Source organism: Solanum verrucosum, unplaced genomic scaffold, assembly GCF_900185275.1.
Source record: "Solanum verrucosum unplaced genomic scaffold, falcon-dt-bn FXZP01000281.1, whole genome shotgun sequence".
NCBI classification, from domain to species: Eukaryota; Viridiplantae; Streptophyta; class Magnoliopsida; order Solanales; family Solanaceae; genus Solanum; species Solanum verrucosum.
Window position 1 is genome coordinate 922,940 of NW_026020554.1, and position 21,047 is coordinate 943,986.

The following is a 21,047-nucleotide window of genomic DNA, read 5'->3' on the forward strand; positions in this document are numbered from 1 at the left end:
AAGTACGAAAAATAGTAAAATATCGAAACTAGCTAACAACACATACAAATCGAAAAGATCATATGCGAAACTAATTACTTTCTTCTTAAATCATCGACATTTATATATTCTTATCAAGAATCTTATCCTCAGTAAGTTGTTCAGTCTAATCACTTCTCCTTTTTATCCTACTTGTACCTCTCCTTAAGCCTTTCAACGTCACTTTCACATTTTCTTACTAAGAATATGTTAGTGTATCTCATCTTGACATGGTCAAATAGGAAATAACTATGAAAAAAAAGGACCATATTCTAAGATTCAATTTAATCTCATTTAAAAATCCATAATTTAAAATCAAATCTGAACTATGTTTTTTTTTCTTCAAAAATATAAAAAAATAAAATAGAAAAGTGTCAACACGCGCTGAAGTGAGCGCGTGTGTTGTAAATAAAGAAAGATAAAATAGAATCCTGCTGGTTTTGTAGAGAACCATGGGCGGACTTGCCGGCTTTAGTAATCCGCAGACACGCCTACTTATATTTTCTCCAAATATGTCGTGTCAAATTCTCATTGGTCGAAACATAGTGGACCCCACCATCAATGTGGGACCCAAACACCATTAAGGAAAATTGTGGGAACAAAGGGATCCATACCACGCGGCGGAATACCTGAAGCTTAGCCGACAAACCCGGTTCAACCCGGATTTGTCACCGTTTTCCCCCACACTTACCCCATTTGTTTCTCATCTGCCACCTGTCCATTATCTCTCGTGCTTCTAGTATCTTCTCTCTTTAACATACGTGAAATATATCCCTAAGTGGTCGTTTGGTTTGAATTTAAGTTATGATGAAATTATTTTTTATTGAGTGTTTGGTTTGTTGTATTCCAAATAATAAATTTTAAGAATAATTTATTTGTTTACAAAAATATCATTTATAAATGTAAAAGGTGATGTAACAAAAGGGTTAAAAGAAACATTTTTATCATTTACTTATTTTATACCGGGATAAGTTATCCTGGAATTACTATACCATCTAAAGGGAGGGATAACTTATCTCGATACTAATTATTAATCCCGGGATAAGTTATCCCGAACTTGCCAACCAAACAATAAATTAAGTGGTACTATAATTTAATCTCAGGACTATTTGGTATTATCCTTCACACCAAACGACCCCTAAATTCTCGTCAAGCTTAATGGTGCTTTCGATGCTGCTCTCAACTTTTTAGTAAGAGCTATATGCTCCTATAAGAATTTGAGACCATTTATCATGTCATGTGGAATTGAGAGTGTATCTAAATTTAGCTGTCAATATAGTTCGGAAACGAAACTAATAATTTGAGTTAAGTACTCTAAATTAAATCAACTCTATATAGTTTTATTTATTTATGGGAAAAAGAACAAATATATCCCAAACTATCGTAAATGGTATGCAAATACCCTCTGTCATACTTTTGGGACATTGGTGCCCATGCCGTCCAAAAACTAGAGTATATATGCCCTTCATTCTAACAGAAGACTAAATAGGGATATGTGACGCAATCTTATCCGTCGATTCGATATTTAATAAATGTCAAATTTATGGATAAAATTATGATACATGTATGTCCATTAATATAAATAGTGTATACACTCTAGTATTTAGACTACAGAAACACCAATATCTCAAAAGTATGACGGAGGGCATCTATATACGATTTACGATAGTTCAAAAATATATTCTCTTTTTTTTTCCTTTATTTATTTGGTCAACTTAAAAAAAAGTGTATCATATGAAGTTTATAAACACTAATAAATATAGTAATTGATTGTAATGAATTACTTACCCTTAAGATTATGCGTTATTGTTTATTGTAGATGTCTTAAATACAAAAATAAAAAGAGTAGCATGTATAATACAGTAATTATTACTTTTCACAAATGGATAGAGAAAAGTTGTTTTCTCTTGTAACGTATACCTTTTATTAAAATAATAAATATATACTGATTTGACATTTGTTTGTTAAAAGAAAATGACAAATTCAAATGTATATGTAGTTCCCACGTATAAGAAAAAATAAAAAAGAAAAAACAGTCTGCCGCCATCAAACACACAAATGTCACGTAACTGACTAGGCCCCACATTTTGTAGAAAAATCAAGGGCCCCACAAAACCCATGGGGGCGGCTATTTCTCATTAGTCAAAATACCCATAGCCACTATTGACTCGCTTTTCCTATATAATCTCTCTTCCCCACTTCTCATTTTCTTCATCTCCTAACATTATTATTTCTAACCAAATTTTGAATATGGCGCCCAGGGAAAAAATTGGTGCAGTGACGGCGGCGGCAGCAGCTATGGCGGTGGGGAAATTGAATGGAATTTCGAAAGAGGTGCATTATAGAGGTGTAAGGAAGAGGCCATGGGGGAGATACGCGGCGGAGATAAGAGATCCCGGTAAAAAAAGCCGGGTTTGGCTTGGTACTTTTGATACTGCGGAGGAAGCGGCCAAAGCTTATGATAACGCTGCTAGGGAATTCCGTGGAGCTAAAGCGAAAACTAATTTTCCTCAATTACTAAAGGAGGAAGATCTGAAATTCCCTGTTAAAAATGAAATCAATCGGAGTCCCAGTCAGACTAGTACTGTTGAATCGTCGAGTCCGGTTATGGTTGATTCATCATCGCCGTTAGATCTAAGACTTTGTGGATCAATCGGCGGGTTTAACCATAATACTGTTAGATTTCCGATCTCTGGTGGAGGTTTTACCGGTGCTGTTCCGGCGGTGAATCATATGTACTATTTAGATGCACTTGCACGCGCCGGAGTTATAAATTTAGAAACAAATCGGAAGAAGACGGTGGATTTCCTCGGTGGTGGTGACTCCGATACATCAACGGTGATTGATTTTATGCGTGTTGACGTGAAACCAACCATCGCCGGTCTAAATCTGGACCTCAACTTTCCTCCACCGGAAAATATGTGACATCACCGGAGAAGACGATCGGAGATATTTTGCTAAACATTTTTATTTATATCAATTTCCTTTTTAATGTTTTTATTTAAACAGAAAAGGGAAAAAAAAAGAAATAGTATATAGAATTAGATAGATGATAGAAAACTGAAGAGCCATCGCCGTTGCTGCTGCCGTCGCCGCCAGCGACAATTTATCACCGCCGATGTCAATATCAACAAGGCTGATCTACTTTTACCTTTTTTTGCAACAGAAGAAACAAATCTATTGATTTTGCAAACCTGTTGTTTCATTTAGATCATCCTATAATATTTGTTATATACATTGTTGCCGGTTTTTTCAGCTGAAAAATAATATTATATTCTCTATTTCGTTCTACTAAATCATTATGAGAAAGAGTTGTTCGGATAGTAAACGAATTTTTGTGTTTATTGATCGGTGGGAATGTGAGGAGCAGGCGGCGGCGAGTGAGAACCGCTAAGAGAGATTTGCGGTACACGTGTGGCACGTGTGGTCCATTTAGAGTGTACGGATATGGCAGATACAGAGAGTTTAATTTTGAGTAATAATGGAGGTTGTGCCACGTGGATGTTGTTTGTCTTTTTCATTTTCAGCTAACGTAACAAATACGTACTTTCAGCTGTGAATGTATTACGTATACGGATATGTATTACGTAACAGTTCGTTCGTTCGTTTTTATTTATCACTATTTAACTAAGAAAATATTAATAATTAATATGAGTATTTTACCAAACGATATAAGGACAAATTTGGAATTATAGTGTAATGCTAGCTGTCTGTTGGTGGATCCCCGACATAAATAGTGGTAAGAATCTCTTTTCGAGTAAGCACACACTGTAATTAAAGCTTTAAAAACAACGTTAATTAATGAGAATCAGATCAAAAACAGATCCCTTAGCCGTAATTAGAGCAGTATTTAAGCCACTGTACCCAAGAACATTAATTAGTCATGTGTGTGTAAAGAGAAATTAAACATGACAAATTTAAATATGAGCCCTCTGTGTTACATAATAAACATAGGACACAAATTATCATATATAAAATAAGATCGAATTAAACGATATATTATACCAAAAACATAGCTAAATTTTTCTCTTTTTTAAAAGAGAAAAAGCTCAAATATGTCACTGAACTTTTAGAGAAGTCTCATTTATGTCATCATTTAAAAGTTTGGCTCATTTATGTCATTAACATTTAAGAAAAAGCTCATTCATGCCATTTTTTTTAACAATAATTTTACAAAACCATTTTTTACACATGGCCAATTATTGTTCAGAATTTTGATTTTTTTTTATAAAAACAATTAATGACGTGGCCGAATTATAATTAGCCACGTGTAAAAAATGGTTTTGCAAAATCACTGTTAAAATATAATGGCATGAATGAGTCTTTTCTTAAACGATAATGACATAGATGAGCTAAACTTTTAACGGATGACATAAATAAGTCTTTTCTGAAAATTCAATGACATATTTGAGTCTTTCCGGACATCTCCAACCCAATCCTCTATTTTATTCTTCAAATATAGAGTTCTCTATTTTTTCAGACAACCAACTCCAACCCAATTCTCTATTTTACTCTCTAAAAAGGAATCTTTTTATCTCTCCTCAATATTATATTATTATTTCTATTTCATTCTTATTTTCTTATTTCAAAATATAAATCCTTTATTTCTTTTTTTTCCAAATAATTACTTTTATAATTTTTAATGTGATATAAAATTATTTTTTATTCTAAATTTTTAAGTAACATAAATTGCAAGAAAATATAATATAATACATAAATTAGGGGATAAATTCAAATAAAAGTGACATACAATTATATAAACACTCAATTTTTAAAATTATTACGTTGCTCGCATAAATGCTTTATTAATGCATTACGGAGTTCAAAATGAACATTTTTGTCCTTAATTTTTTTATGTCTAGCTAAAAATTGTTCAAACCAGAGATTTTCATCTATCACCATTTCTATAGTTGGAGTTGGAGCCTCTACGACATCTTGAATTGGTGCATTGAGATCATGTTCATTCTCAATTATCATGTTGTGCAGTATAATACATAATCATTATATCATGTAACACTTCCTTTCTCCAAAAACGTGACGGTCCTGCAATAATTGCAAAACGTGACACTTCAACATCTTTTCGGCACAATTCTTGTTTCATCGCGAAATATTTCTTTTGTTGGGAATGAGGATCACGAATAGTTTGAACAATTGTAGACCATTTAGGATATATACCATCAGCTAAATAATAACTCATATCGTATACCATCACAACTGTAGTCATAACCACAATCGCAACAATTCTCGGAATCATATCCTAATTTTTTTCGAATAATGCTAAATCTGAAAACGACCTACCGGATTTTTAAATTATTGTTGTGATCAATTAATTATTATGTTATGTATTGTATTTTATCTTGTATTTAAATTATTATGTTATGTATTACTATATTGTATTGTTATCTTGTATTTAAATTATTATGTTATGTATTGTATTGTTATCATGTATTTAAATTATCATATCATGTATTGTATTTATAAATTAAATTTTTTCATCTTGCCATTTTAATTTTGCGTATTCTTTATGATGAAAATTAATAATAAAATAAAATTTTATTATTCATGAAAATTAGAAAAAAAAATCAAAATACTATTAATTTGAAATTAAAATAGTATATTTAATTAATAGAATTATATGTAAAATAATATGTTAATTAGAAAATAATAGAAATAATAATAAATAATGAAAAAGTGAAATAGAGAGTGTAAATAGTAATTCTCCAAATTTGGAGAACTACTATTCAACTCTCTAAATTCGAAGAATAGAGGGTGGTTTGGAGGTGGATTGGAGTGTCCATTCTCTATTTTACTTTCCAAATATAAAGTATGGAGAGTAAAATAGAGGTGGATTGGAGATGGTCTCACCTTTTTAAAATTCTCTTTGCTTTCTTCCTAAAAAAATAAAATAAAGTAAAAAACATTTACTATTTCAACAACCCCTCATGTCAATTTTCAAAATTTCTAGATTTAAAACCATTATAACGACTCCGTACCTAAGGGATTCGCTGCGGAGAGTAGCAGACAGGAAAAGGGGCCACATGTGGAGACGGACATGAGAAGTGAAGAGAAAACGCGGCTGCCGCTTTTGTGTGGGTGGGCCCCTTTTCATTTTGCCGTCCACCAAATTTTACGTCATTTTATTGTTTTATTTTATTATTATTAATTAATAATATCTCTCCGTTTTTATTTATTTATATCTATATTTTATTATTACTTTTTACTATCTAATTTATATTTATATGACTTATTCATCAATATTACTATTTTTCTTGATTTCTCATCCGATGTCCGTTATCCATATTAGATATGAAAAGTTTTATATTAGGAGATAAAACGCTTACTAACAAAGACGATGTCGTATTTAAGGAGACTCGAATTCAAAACCTTTGATTAAGAATGAATAAGTACTTGGTGATCATAATACCACAATTGATAATGGAGAAACTATTTTGAAAGTTGGAACTTTACAACATTTAAGCTTTCAAAGAAAATAAAAATTAATTTTAAGGTAAAAAAAAAATTAAAAAGAAAAAAGTATTCACACTATTTTTTTTTTTGGGCCTAACACACTGATTTAAATTCCATTGCAGTTGTGAAGCAATTGGGAAGGACCACAAACTTTTTTTAAAAGACACTTTAAATGTTGGAAATCAATTACTTGCTATAAATGTTATTCTAAAGAGTAGCTGTCATTTTACTAATATTTTTAGAATAATTAGAAGAATGGATATTAGAGGAAGCTATTTGAAGTCAGCAAACTAGAATGACTTCATTTAAATATTGGTCCCCATTTATTTCATTAATATAAAAGTAATAAAATTCACTTTTAATTGTTCACTAAATAATAATTATAATGCGATAACTGAAGTACTAAAAATAATACATAGTAATAGAAATTGAATGACAAGAAACTACATGAGCAATACTATGACTATTAGTATATGGATGATTATCCAATACAAGTCTTTCATAACTTCCTATTTAAAATCAAATCTTCAATAAGCTGAAACTGTGTCGTATCAATGACTAATAATCACCTCTCCCTAATACTTCTTTAGTCTATCTACCTTTTTTCTGAACAAATTAATAACCAATCTCTTACACATTTATATTTGAGAATTCGTACATTTCCTATTCATATGTCTTGCGTCTTATCATCCATCAAAACTACTTTCGTCTTATTCTGGATATTTACATAATTTCTAATTTAGACTATAATCTTTAATACGGAAATAAAATATATAATGAACTTAATTCTTTGACGAAGAATAAAAGTTTATTCACCTAATCAAAAATTAAACTCAAGATATCTGCGTATAGATATGATGCATAAAGAGAATATATTATAGGTATAAGACACAAACGATAGATAGAAGATTGCGCGTGGGCGGCTGTCGGAAAGAAAAAGAGCGTGGGCGGCTGCTAATCTACATTTCTTTATTTCCGTTATATATATTTTTTATAATTGTTATTTCGGATCAACGTTCATGTACCTCAATTAATTTCATAAAATATGTCATCAACAATAAAAAAAAATCCTTTATATTTTTTAGATTTAATTAATTACCCCTAATAAATACAATACACCTATAATAAAATTTTCTTAAGAGATGTATCACATCAATTTTTTTATAAGAATAAGAGAGATTTAAAAGGATAATTATTTTCCTTTTAATTTTCTAACCTTTCGACACAAGAATATTTTTTTACAAAGCTTAAGAGAATAATTAACACGTCTTGATGAGGAATAAAAAGGCAATGAAATTGACGTGTTAGCAAAAGTAGGAAACCTTGTCCAAATAAAAAAAATTGATTTAAAAAGATGTATTAGAGTAGCTTTTACTATAAAGTTTTTTCCCCTTGTTTTAGCGACATGTCATTGTTTTGATCCCAACATGCATAATTATTACTATTTAATATAATTGTCAATAAATAGTGAAAGTATATGGAAATTAAAAAAAAAGGAAAGTTGAGGGAAAATGTGGTACTAGAACGTGGATGAATATAATAATAAAAGTTAGGTTCTGCTGGAAAATATTTATTTGACCAATTCAACACACAATGATTGTTATCTAGTGATTAAAACTTAAAATAATCTTAACGAGGAGAATGCTTGACTGCCTATAATGAAAAGCCACCCTATATATTCTTCCGTTTTCCATGTTTAAGAAAGTAGGGAACACTTTTTTAATCTTATAGTCTTAAACATGTCAACGAGAAAAAATTAAAATTAAATAATTACCGAAAAAAGAAGGAAAGTGACATCCTTTTTGAAATAGGCTAAAAAGGAAAGTAGGATCCAAGCCAAGCTGCCCCTATTTTTGAAGGTGTTGATTTCCTGGACAAATCTTAGGGTTGAGTACATTACTTGGGCCGAGGGTCCATCGTACACATTACCCTCCTCAGACCCCACTTGTTGGACTACACAGAGTATATTGTCGTTGTTGTATGTTAGGGTTGAGAAATACAGTACACATTGGGTTGTGGTTACATCTTTCAACTTAAAATGCAGTTGACTCGATGAAGCCAGAACCACTATCATTCATCGTAACGTTACATGATTAAGAGGGTCTACGAGGTTACCTATCGACGAAATCCTCATTGAAGTTGCTGAGCCTGCAAATTTTGTTGTCAATGAAGAAACAACTTATCCTTGGTTGAGTCAAGAGTGGTTCAACTCTATAAATACTTGGAGTAATAAAACAAGACTCAAGTAAGATCCAGAATTCACTGAAGTTGGGGTCAGGTCAGCATCAAAATTACAACAAATGTATTCATTTAGAACAAAAATCAAATGAAAGTTACAGGAGAAAACATATGTTTCTTTGGAGCACCTGTCGTGCGCTACGTTTAGACATTCTCTTAGTCCATAGACTGCATGGTAAAACTTCGCTTGAACCTTCTGACATTCATCATAAATCATCGTTGCAATCTGATTGAATACCAAGTGTTAGAATGAATCTAAGCATATGATTTAATCAGCAAGAACTACAATGAGAAAGGCCAAAAGATATATGCTAAGCTTCAGACCCTCAATTCTTTAACAATCATGTAGACACATGATTCACAAAATCTACAAGAAGAAGTACTTTGTGATCAATCTAATCAGACAAGTACAGAAAAATCACATCAAATGCATCACATAAAGTCTGCATTCAATCTGAGAATGCATAATATGTTGTTCAAGGATGATAATGTTCCATATGGTGGTAATGGTCCCATTTCATCAGGTTCACAGTTTACTAATGGAGGTTCAGACACAGAACTTTAGTTCTCGGGAGAAGTAGAAATCTTATGTTATCGTGGGTCGTGGCCCTCTCTCTATGGTCTCTGTAAGTTGATAAACCAGCATTTCAACTTGTACAAGAACTTCTCTTTTTAACTTCGGTTGTCCAACAACAGAACAAGCATACAAGCTTAAGAGAATACCAAATGAAATCCGCTCCCCTCCCTCCCAAGCAAAACGAGAAAATAATTGGGATAGGAGAAAATTTTTGCAGTTTTAGGGGATTATCTTTCATCTCAATGCCACTTAATGAATCTACAACTCTATGAATTAAAACTTAAATGATCTTAGATGGATACAAGAAATAAAGACACAACAATCTTTTTAGAAGTGACTAAATATACATATCATAAGGGACATAATTAGAAGTTTTCAGAAATATTCCAGGAAACTAAAATCATGTAATATATTGCTTTATCTAACACTACCAATTGCGACGAAATGTGATAAAAGGCACAGGCGACAAGTCAAGGCCATGTTCTTATTCCGTATTCTACTATTATTCTCTTAGACCGCATGGACATAAACATCACTTGAACTATTTGACATTCATCATACATCATCATTGCAATCTGATTAAATACCTAGTATTAGAAAGCCGCTTACATCTTAACAACAACAACTGGAAAGGAAAAGTCTATATGCTAAGCAACTTTTGGTCTGGCATACAGTGAGATTTAGTTTTCCTGAGGCTTACTATGTAATTAACTCATCAACAATCAATATCAGCTGCACGATTCACAAATCTGCAAGAAATACGTATTGCTGCATCAATCTAGAATCAGGCAGGCACAACAAAAACATCAATTGCATATTTAAGGCTCAACAACATGTCAACATATGTTGATATCTTATTTTTTGGTTTCCAATCCGGTGTCCAGTACCCACATTGGAGCCCGACTAAATCCGGATTCATGCCGGAAAGTCCCACATTGGGGGTACAACGCTCCATAACAAAGGGATTCATCAACCACTCAACACTCAAACAAATACAAACATTTCATACTCCTAAATGCAGCCCATGCAGTCCACTCAAAGGCTAAAGTACATAAACAGAGAAGATGCAATGCAAATATAAGCTAATACCCAAACAAGTAAAAGTTTACATAGCACAATCTTTTAGAAATTTAGAGCAAATGTAAATTCTTCATAGGGAGGACATTGATGAACATTATATACGCATAATCGTGCATCCATCAAACTAATTCTCGTAATATATTTGTACAATAATTCAAAAAGAAGTAAAAATTTACCTTCAAGAGTCCAACCATAGCTTCTAGGAGTAGCAGATAACATTGAATTCAGCAATGCTGAAGCCGTAGCAGTGTGATATGGAAACATCGTTTCAACACTTACACAACTCATTTCAACAGGTAACCTACAAAATACAAAGAAAAATTCGACCTGAGTCAATATCATATACAAAAATTGGTAAGAAAATTAAATTTTCATACATATGTGCATATAATCAATCAATCTGGATCAATATTATAGGTAAGAGGATTAAGTATAAACACTGAAATAATTGCTGAAAATGCACACAAAAAAGGGTTCTGTCAAATTGACCTGAAAATGCGAGCGGCGAGGGGTTTCTGTGAAGGAATACGAAAAGGAGAGGAGGAGACCTTCGGCTTGGAGCCTCCGGAAAGTCTAACGGCGGCTGTTCGGCCGGAGGAAGTGGCGGAGCGGAGGAGGGACCTGGCGGTGATAGTGGCCATGTTTGTTGAGGCTACTAGCAGAGGCAAAAGGGCTTTGTTGGGGTTTTAGGTTCTCATATTTGAGGTTATCTCAATTTTTTTTTTGTTCAAAAATGAATTAAATTAAGTCAAATAGTATTAATTTTTATAGTTATTTGTAATTTTTTTTTGTATCTTGATTAAAAAAATAGATTATATTTCAATATATAAGTAATTTTAAGATAATAAATTCTTATATGAGTATTTTCTTATTCAAATTATAAGTAGTTCTGTTTGGTAATTTCTTTTTAAATGTACAACAATAACATATTTGGTGCAAGTGTGGAAGGTAAAATGTATGTAGATCTTTATCTTATTTTTGAGGTGGATAAATTGTTTCTGATAGATCCCAGCTCAACAAAAAACAATTCAAAGTATTTGGTATCATGACAAAACATGACAAATCGATTTTGAACAATAGTTATAACATAATAATACAATAATCAAAGTATAAGAAACACCAAATAGTAACAGAAAATCGACTAACCAGAAACTATAAGAATAATGTTACAACTACTAGTAGGGAAGGATAAGCGAGATAACGCTCTAAAACGTACCTACTAACCTTCTATCATAATCGATGTCTTCCGCAACCTCCTATATATAGTCATGCTCTTGGTAAAATGAAATAGATCCATGTCTTGTCTAATCACCCTTCCTCGATACTTTTCTAGCCTATCGATTCTAGAGTCGTTATAGCACCATCCATAACCAAGCTCTCACACCTCTGCAATGGGGCATTCATGCATCTCTTATTCACAAGCCCAAATTATCTTAACCTCGCTTTCGCATCTTGTTCTCCATCGAAATCACTTGCACCTTGTCCTTGATATCTTTGTTTTTTATTGTATCCCTTCTAGTATGCCAACATATACATCATCTTCATTTTCACACCTTTCCTCTTCTAAATGTAAGAAATTTTGACCGGCCAACACCTGGTCTTATATAACATAATTGGTCTAGTTACCACCTTGTAGAACTTGTCATTAAATTTTGGTGACACCTTCTTATCACACAAAACTCTGAATACTCCCAATTTCTTAAACAATAAACTCGAGATATTTGAAATCGCCTCTTTGTATTTACTTGACTAAGTGTTGTTTGACACCCAATTTTGACCCTCCCCGATAGTAATTAATTTCCGAGCTTCTTAATTTTTCAAACGATTTAGAATAATTAGCTTTATATAATTCAAAATAGTTTCAAGGTTATTTTAAGTAATTTAAGTCGATTTTTATAGTATTTTGACTAATAAATACATTTATATAATTTTATATAACTAGTATATTTTATAAATATTTGAAAATCATCTCAAAAGATTTTACATTTTTTTAGTTAAATAATTTATTAATTTAGTTTGGCTTAAATTATTGTTAATCTTTAAAATCAGTGACTGTATAGTTCAAATTAATAATTTTATTTCATTAAGATTCAGAAGCTCATAAATTAATTATGTTAATTCATCTTATTTTGATTTTAGTCGGATTCACAAATTAATTCGATTTGACTATAATTGACACTTCAATTTTATTTACAATTATATTATAGTCTTTTCCTCACCTTATTTTCAACCCAATTTATAAGACCAAGAATTTTGGGCCACCTTTCAGCAGTCCAATGCTAGTCAATTAGTGACCCAACTCCATTTTCCCAATTCCAACCTCTCCAATCCAACAGTCCACCAACTCCCAAACCATTTTACCCTCTTGTTTTCCAATTCAACCGAGCCCAACCCATCTCAATTACCCCCGACCCGTCCCAATCCTGTGTTCATAAAAAAATCTCAAACGCGTGAACACCACAATGATGTCCAAACGCCAGAAGACGGAAAGCAGCCCAACCTCCACATTTCTCCAGACGACGTCTCACGTCTTACAATAGCTGTCTACTACGTGAGCAAACAGTGAGCAATGGTCCCAAACGACGTCAATTGCGCGTGACCCATACAACTATGCTTCGTCTCCCATAGACTTGTACAACTTTAGTCGTACAACAAAGGAAACTTCGTTCCAGGCCTGCCAACTGCGTTTTCCACCCTTGGCTCGCGTGGATTGGCGCCACGTCAAGCTTCAAGGACAAAGAATCAATCGGAGCCGCTCGCGTCGACACCACTTTTGATTTTATTTTGGCTGAAAATCCGAATTTCTAGTACAACAACTTTTCTCATTCTTGGAAGGAAAAAAATTGAATTTGTAATAGGTTGGGGGATCTCGATTTCCCCCTATTCCTATCCGAAAATTCTCTCCCCCCCCCTCCTCCCCCAAATCTACCCTAATTTCCCATATATATATAACCCCTCTTTAGTCATTGTTAGGGGTTAGAGATTTTTCGGGCAAAATACAGAGAATAGTTTTAAGCAAAAAAATAGTTTAAATATACTTGAAATACTTTTCGGGATAAAGAACTTGCTCGAATTTCTGTTTAAGTTCCCTGTTTGTTGTTCATGTTCTGGTTCTCGCGGTGGTAAAGTCGTCCTTAGCTCGCTATTCTTCGGTTCGTTGCCCCCAAAAAGGTAATACTCCATTTTTTATTTTGGTTTCTTTCGTCGTGAACTAATAGTTGCATAGTTCCATGGTTTGATGTTGTAACGTTCCTGTTTAACTGATTTGAGGACTGTTTACTTTTTATCGTTGCGAGTTATTCGAATGTTAGGATTTTGAGAACATCTTGACTTGGCGTCGTCTTTAATCAATGTTGTAACTCGTTTGTGATTCAAAATGTTGCTGTTTCGTTTATTTAAAGTTTTGATGTTCCTATCTGATGTTGAGTTATTTGCTCCCTGTTAATGTCTTTTTTTCGCTGATATCTTTTATGGTTGGCTTTGAGTCGTATTTCAATCTGAAAGTTTTGAATAGAGTTAGCTTGTTTTCTCAGTCTGATATGTGGGGGGCTTCCTCGTTTTTTTAAGCTAGCAAATCATGTGAATATAATAGTTTACTGTCCCATCTCCCTTTTATGATGTCTGCTCTTTCCATATTCAAAACTGAGTATCTTAGCCCATCTGTTAGTCAATTGCGTCTCTAAAATCCTGCTTATGATAATATCAGTCGTGTATTCTTTATTATCTTTCATGTCGGGTTAGCTTTTGATGAGTTTGTTTAAGGTAAAGTAAGTGAAAATGATGTCGATAAGCCTTTTATTTCAAGCTACCTGAATTTGATTTCGTTTGTGGTTCTCGTTTCCCGTTAAAAAGTTCCTCCTGCTCTGGTAAGGTTCTGTTCGTGTAGTTTAGTCTCTTCACCTGTGAATCATGCTAAGATGGATTTCTTTACAATTGTCCTTAAGTTAGTTTCGATTCAAAATATTTGGCTATCTCTTTCTTCCTTTCCCTGTTGTTTGAGGGCTCTTATTTTTGTCTTTCCTGCACAAATCTTTATCATCTTTTACTTGATAATTTTGCTTAAATGAATTATTGGTTGCAGTTGAGTAAGTGAAAATTTTGAGCCTCTTGACATTTCTTTTCCTCCCTAGTTTTCTAGCCTATTTTGAGTTGCAAATTATTGCCTACTCTTTAGTTGATTATATATTTTGCCTTGTTTTCTCTAAATTTGATGTGTAGCCTTATTGTCTGATTAAGTATTCTTGGATCAGAACGAGGCACTGGTTATGTTCCATCCTAATTAGTCCGGGTTGATCCATATTGTGTGATATTTTAAGTTTGAATAAATAAATTGCTCTCAATATCTATTTTTGTCCATTCTGATACTATCATATGCTAGTCTTATTCTTGTCCTCATGGCATATTGACAACATAAAAAGTGTTTATTGATGTTTTTCTATGGCAGTAGCTTGCTAGCTTGTTCTAGTGTTACTATTTAATGAAAACTTTCATTATTTTGATTAAAGGTTGTCGACTTAGTTATCGTTTTAAAAACTAATAGCATGCATTTATTATCTCTCACTTATTTGGTTGTTTAGTCATTTAGGTGTGACTGTCTCTTTTCCCTATTTATAAGTATGTTACCAAGCTGTCACACTGATGTGTTTAGTGCCTCTCTTGTGCACTTCTTCAAAATTTGTTGTTTTCCAGTATACCTCTTTATGATCTCATTTATCGGATTATTTGTTAGTTTTCTCGAGTCAAGGTGTATATATTTTATAATTTGACACTTTTTTTTATTTCTAGTTATATTAGACTGTGTATTAATCCTTTGCCCTTTTCTTTCGTTGCATGTGAAATTTGTCCGAGTTTACTATGAACTCATCCTTCTCCTTTACATTTCGAGAGAGCCATAAAGGCTCCAAATTCCTTCTGTCGAGTCAGCCAACAAGAAAATTTGATGAACAAGTCCCTAAAAAATTGACGGAAAGAAATTGGAGTCGATACATCAAGAATATACAACAATATACACCAAGTATATATGTTGTGTATTGAGACAGAATGGGGCCCAAAAGCGTATCTCTTTACCCTAGTTTGTATTTTGTTATTTTGGGCCTAAGCCCTTGTCATTTTAATTGTTATTATTGTAGGAAAAACTTCAGAATATGGCAAACATTCATATATATTCAAGAAAACTAACTACGTTTTGATTTTTTCATGATATATGGATATAATTAGACTATAAATAGCAAAGTTAATTATGTACAAATAAATAATTTTTTATATGTATATTTAATATAATAAATAAATATTAAATAGGAAAGTAATTATTGAATGCCTAATTAATTATGACAGACACATTTGTGATCTTTTCCCATGTTTACCATCATCAAATTTTTCTCTTTCATCAATATTCATACATCACATACTTTCTGATTTTTTCCCCCAAATTCATTCAAATTCAAGATCCATTACATCACTGCAGGAGCGATTTTTGTGATTTTGTATCCATCAGATATCTTCTAATTGCATATTTATCTCATTTTTATGAACATTATATATCTACACATTACACTTTCTTCCATTTTCATAGGATTTTGATTCAAGAATTTGTTTATCCATTTCAATTGCTGAAATTGATACTCCGAGGAGGGTTACGAGAGATATACATTTATTTGACAAATTGTTGGATGAACTACCTTCTTTTGATTTGTGTATTACTCAACAAGTCAAAATTTCAGGTTCTATTGCTGCAATGGAGAACGAAAGAAGAACAAAAAAGGTTAATGACCATATACCCTTAAATCTGCTTGAAGAAATCGAACATGCAAAATTAGTAAAGAGGAAAAAAGGTTCAAAAGTGAAAACTAATCTTGTGATTCAAGTGGGTGTGAAAAAAGAGCAATCTAGCAGGAACAAGAGGAAAATGAAATTGAGATTTGTATGCTTTATTTTTTTTAGTTTAATGTCATTTACTTATATATCTCAACACATGTATTGTGTGTCATTGTCATTATTTATGGATTGTCCTCTTGTATTGAAATTGTTAGAAAATTTGATTTCGTATGTATATAGTTGTTAAAAAATGAGTACAAGAAGAACATGATCAAAAAAGAGATTAAGGGTTCTTTGATTGTCAATTTTGTATATAGTAGAATACTTATATACATAGACATTTGTATTATTATATAACCACAAGTTGAATTGTTGATCTGTGAATACAATTATATTTGAATACATAAGTACTCGGTCAAATTTAAAAAGTTGATTAGAGAATTCAAGTATAGTTGGATACATCAATACAATATTGTTGGCCCTTTCAAAATTTTATTTACAAGAATACTTATACAGTTTGATACCCACAAATTGTATATTTTTTTGCTCATGTGTCTAATGTATCCATACTTATACAGTTTTATACCCACAAATTGTATCTTTTTTGCTCGTTTGTCTAATGTATTCATATTTTTGCTTAACAACAGTGTTGAAATGTATCCATATTTATATCCATAGATACTTGTATTGTTATATAAGCACAAGTTGAAATGTTGATTTGCGAATATAGTTATATCTAGATAGATAAGTACTATATCCAAGATAAAAAGTTGATTAGGGAATACAAGTATAATTGTATCCAACGTATTCATTTTTGTGTTTAACAACAACGTATTCATTGTATTCTATATTGGTGTATTCATTTTTTGTTTAACAACTAGTGTATATTTTGCCATGTAGTTCACCTAATTCAAAATCGAAATACTTAACCATCATTTACAAATTCAACAATTTGCTTACATACAATAACTTGAATTAACAAAAATTTTTTTTTAATACCTTCACGATGCCAGAATAAGAATTATGGAGACAACAAGAAAATTGAGTATGATGTATCACATTTTTTGTTAAACTGATAAAGAATATGATATGATATGTCTTTAAATGAGTAATTTTCAGTTATAAAGTTAATTATGAGAAGTTGCTCATTGTATGGACGTAATGTAAGGATAGTGAGTTATATTTAGAGTCAATTCCTTATTTAATTTGTTGTACTTAAAGATGTATTAATGTATAAATAAAAAAAATAAAAAACTATTCAAAAATACAGCAAAAAAGTGATATAAATTGTAGTCATTTATTTTAAATAGCATACTTATAGCTATTGATATTCATTAACCCTATAAATGTAGTTATTTTTGTAAGTTGCTCATTATTGTATTAGTTTAGGACAGGTGGAGGAATTGGGCCTAAGACCCAAATAGAAAATATTTTTATTATGTTAGAATAGAACATGTATAAATGACTTAAATGGGCCAAAAACCCAAAACTGAAATTAAGCCCAAGTACTGACCCAGACGGACAGGAAAATCAGACTTGGGCCCAAGTCTGACTCTTTATTTTATTGTGTTTGTTTATTTATTAATAATTGCTATCGATTTTAAGGTTTCGAAAATTCAAACCCTCAGAAGACACCCATTTTGAATTAACTACTTAACTAAATTATTCATTTTTCACTTGACTTAAAAGATAATTTTGCTAAAGATCCTACTTAGGTAATATCCCAATTCTCCCCATTTTTCCCTTTTAAAATGACCTCAACTATAAAAATGGTTCAATCTTTCAATTCAAGTTTAGTTAAATTACTTTAGCCAAATAATTAATTGTCGGATAACCGCGTATTAGCGGATATTTCGGGTGCTTTCAAACCCTTCCCAAAATGATAATATGAACCCCGAACCCCTTTGAATATTTTCATTAGATTTTTGTTTTAATCTTTTGAAAAAGTAGTTTTGTTGATTTTACTTTAAAAATTAAGTGGCGACTCTTAAAACCAATCTAATTCATTTTTAAATAAAACAAGTGTCACAAAAAAAAATTATTTGTATATTTAATAATGCTTGATAAAATCACAATAAAATAAAATTGTTTCAACTTATTAAATAGTATACTAGGGATTTCCTTTCAAACTAATGGAGCAAAACAATCTAAAATGCTTTTTCTTAAGTAATAATATCAACTGTATAAGTAGAAAAACAAAGCGCCTGTAGCTCAGTGGATAGAGCGTCTGTTTCCTAAGCAGAAAGTCGTAGGTTCGACCCCTACCTGGCGCGTTATTCATTATTTTTTTTTGTATATAAATTTTTCAATTCCTTTTGTTTATTAGGTGCATTATATTTCAATTTATGTCGATCAAATTAAACTCTATTTAAATAGTGTTTTCTACGCAATTTACTCCGTTCTGTTTGAATTGTCTTTTTAGCTTTTTTCACTCTCATTAGAAAAACTATATATACACTTGTACCATATTATAGGCTCAATTATGATGTTGCATTATCAAATAAGTTATTTTATATTGGCGGTACATAGATCTTAAAATTACATTAACATTTTATCCACTAAACATAACTCATTGTTTGAATTATCTTTCTTTACTCCTTCCATCCCATTTTATGTGACACTTTTTGGATTTCGAGATTCAAGCAAGTCTATCTTTGACCGTAAGTCTTCATAGATCTTTTAAACATTTTGAATTATCAATTATTGTGACTTATAGTACTTTTTATGCAGTTTACAAATATATAAATTTCATTTAAAAAAATTGAACATTCCGTGTGCAAATTCCCGATCAAACTTAAACTGTTTGACTCTAAAAAAATGAAAAGTGCCACATAAATTGGAACAGAGGGAGTAGCTTTTTTCAAGCTCATTAAAACAATTACTATATATACACTTACACCATATTATAGGCTCAATTACGATGTTTCAGTATCAAATAAGTCTGTAAACATGATTTATATCGCTGGTACATAGATCTTAAAAATACATTAACATTTTACCTACTAAACATAACTCAAAACTGAAAATGAAACACTCATGATGATTGAAACTCATGACACATGTTGCTCACTTAATTTAAAACTATTGAAAATTTGTTTTTAGAAAAAGAAAACTCAAGGCATGTGCTCTTCATCATTCTCATAGTTCACAAAGTTGTTGTTGTTGTTGTTGCTTAACTCATTGTTACCAATATAGGAGTTTGCAAATTCTCTTGATTTTTCATATGGATTCTTGACATACTTCTTTGTGTTGGGACTTTGTTCTTGATTGTTGTAATAGAAATTATTGCCACCATTCTTGTAGGAGGTGGCGGTCGCGTAGCCTTTGTCCATTAATCTTGGCTCATTCATGTCCTGCAACTGATCTTTTTTGATGTAGTAGTATTCGCGGCCATCACCATTTAGGTATGACTCTGTGGAAGTGGTCATGACCTAAATCCAAATTATAATAAGAGGCTTTGAACTTATTTCATAAAATTCATATACTAATGAAACAGAGAAAGACTAATTGAAAATATTTGAGCTTTTATACTTTTGTTAATTAATGGCCTTACCTTAGAGCCAGCCTTGCCACCATTGTGATATTGGTCGTTATAGGTGTTGACACTGTTGTAGTACTGATTATTGTTGTTGTTGTTGTCGTCATTATTGTCACTTTTGTAGTAGTGGTCGTAAGTGTTGCCATTAATATAATACTCATTATTATTGTTGTTGTCGTTATTGTTATAAGTATTGTCACCTATATAATAGTGGTCGTGATCAGAACTAATACCACGACCACTATTATAGCGTTGGTTGTTACTATTCATGGTGTTGGTTTCATCAGTGTTGTACTGAGGGACAGTAACATAAGCCACAGAGTTGTAATTCTTGGGAAGGTACTTGTTGTTAGGAATAAGGTTAGTTGTGCGGGTGGAAGGTGGCAATTGACCTAACTCATGACCATAAACACCATAAGCATTTTCATTTTTAGGAATGAAATTTGGTTCTTGGTTTTTGTTTGGAGTTACTACTACTTTTGTTTCTTTTTCAATATGATCATTGTTAATGTTGGTGGTGTGGATTTTGTTGAAGAATTGGTTGTCTCTAGCATGAATTTGGCATGAAGATAAGAGAGTAGTTAAGACTAAGAAGAAGAAGGATAAATGATTGGAAAAGAATTCCATGGAAAATGGTTGTGTAAGAGATAGAAATGATGTCAATGAATTGTATTGTGCTAAGAGTGTTGGTAACTCTCTTTATATAGAAACTAATGTGTCTTTTGAGTGTGTAGTCTATGTCTTCTCCCTAATAGTAACTTTCTAAGTTCTTTCTACTTTAATTTCCTTTCATCCTCTCTTTTGGTTTTGGGGTGGGATGGGGTGGGGGGTGAGAGAGTGATGAGTTTAGACTTTAGAGGTGGTAAAATCAGCGCATGAAAATATGATTCGTTTAAATTTGGGTTACTCATTGATTCGTCTATTTATAATTAGCTCAATTCAATCTATTTCAGCTTATTAAAAATGAGTTGATATGTTAGTTCAAATTGATCCATGAAAAATCTTGTCAAAATATTTTTTTTATTTGACATATTATATATATAGATAGCCATATTGAGGAGGAGGGTGGAGGGATAGTTTTATTAGGTATTAAATATTATAAAAGATCAAATAATGAGTTTGTTATTTACTAGATCGCAAATATTTCTGGAATACCTCTTACAAAAGGGATATACAGTTAATTTTAAAATAACTTCTATTTTCTACCTCTTTCAGATATGAATCTATCTCATTCGAAAGGAAAGAACTTGAATTAGTATCTCAATTCATCTTTTATTCAAAGTTCAATGCACTCTCTTATAGGAAAGAAACATG

The 21,047-nt window shown here is 31.8% G+C and overlaps 3 protein-coding genes and 1 non-coding gene across 4 annotated transcripts; 2 read left to right on the forward strand and 2 right to left on the reverse strand.

The window, feature by feature from the left end:
• The first annotated feature begins 2,259 nt into the window (after nucleotides 1-2,259).
• On the forward strand, nucleotides 2,260-3,299 carry LOC125810106 (ethylene-responsive transcription factor 4-like). The gene has a single exon (XM_049489634.1). It carries the CDS (start codon nucleotides 2,269-2,271, stop codon nucleotides 2,941-2,943), a length of 675 nt encoding a protein of 224 aa, XP_049345591.1. The 5' UTR covers nucleotides 2,260-2,268; the 3' UTR covers nucleotides 2,944-3,299.
• A 5,376-nt stretch (nucleotides 3,300-8,675) lies between these two features.
• Nucleotides 8,676-11,082, reverse strand: LOC125810142 (protein NUCLEAR FUSION DEFECTIVE 6, mitochondrial-like). Its single transcript, XM_049489663.1, has 3 exons — nucleotides 10,871-11,082; nucleotides 10,558-10,682; nucleotides 8,676-8,950 (listed from the first exon to the last, which is right to left on the reverse strand). Exons 1-3 carry the CDS (start codon nucleotides 11,020-11,022, stop codon nucleotides 8,931-8,933), a joined length of 297 nt encoding a protein of 98 aa, XP_049345620.1. The 5' UTR covers nucleotides 11,023-11,082; the 3' UTR covers nucleotides 8,676-8,930.
• A 7,313-nt stretch (nucleotides 11,083-18,395) lies between these two features.
• On the forward strand, nucleotides 18,396-18,468 carry TRNAR-CCU (transfer RNA arginine (anticodon CCU)). Its single transcript has one exon. It is a non-coding gene; the product is annotated as a tRNA-Arg (tRNA).
• Nucleotides 18,469-19,308: 840 nt separating this feature from the next.
• Nucleotides 19,309-20,360, reverse strand: LOC125810127 (uncharacterized). The gene is made up of 2 exons (XM_049489652.1): nucleotides 19,749-20,360; nucleotides 19,309-19,626 (listed from the first exon to the last, which is right to left on the reverse strand). The coding sequence occupies exons 1-2, from the start codon at nucleotides 20,358-20,360 to the stop codon at nucleotides 19,309-19,311; spliced, it is 930 nt and encodes a 309-aa protein (XP_049345609.1).
• Between the last annotated feature and the right edge of the window lie 687 nt (nucleotides 20,361-21,047).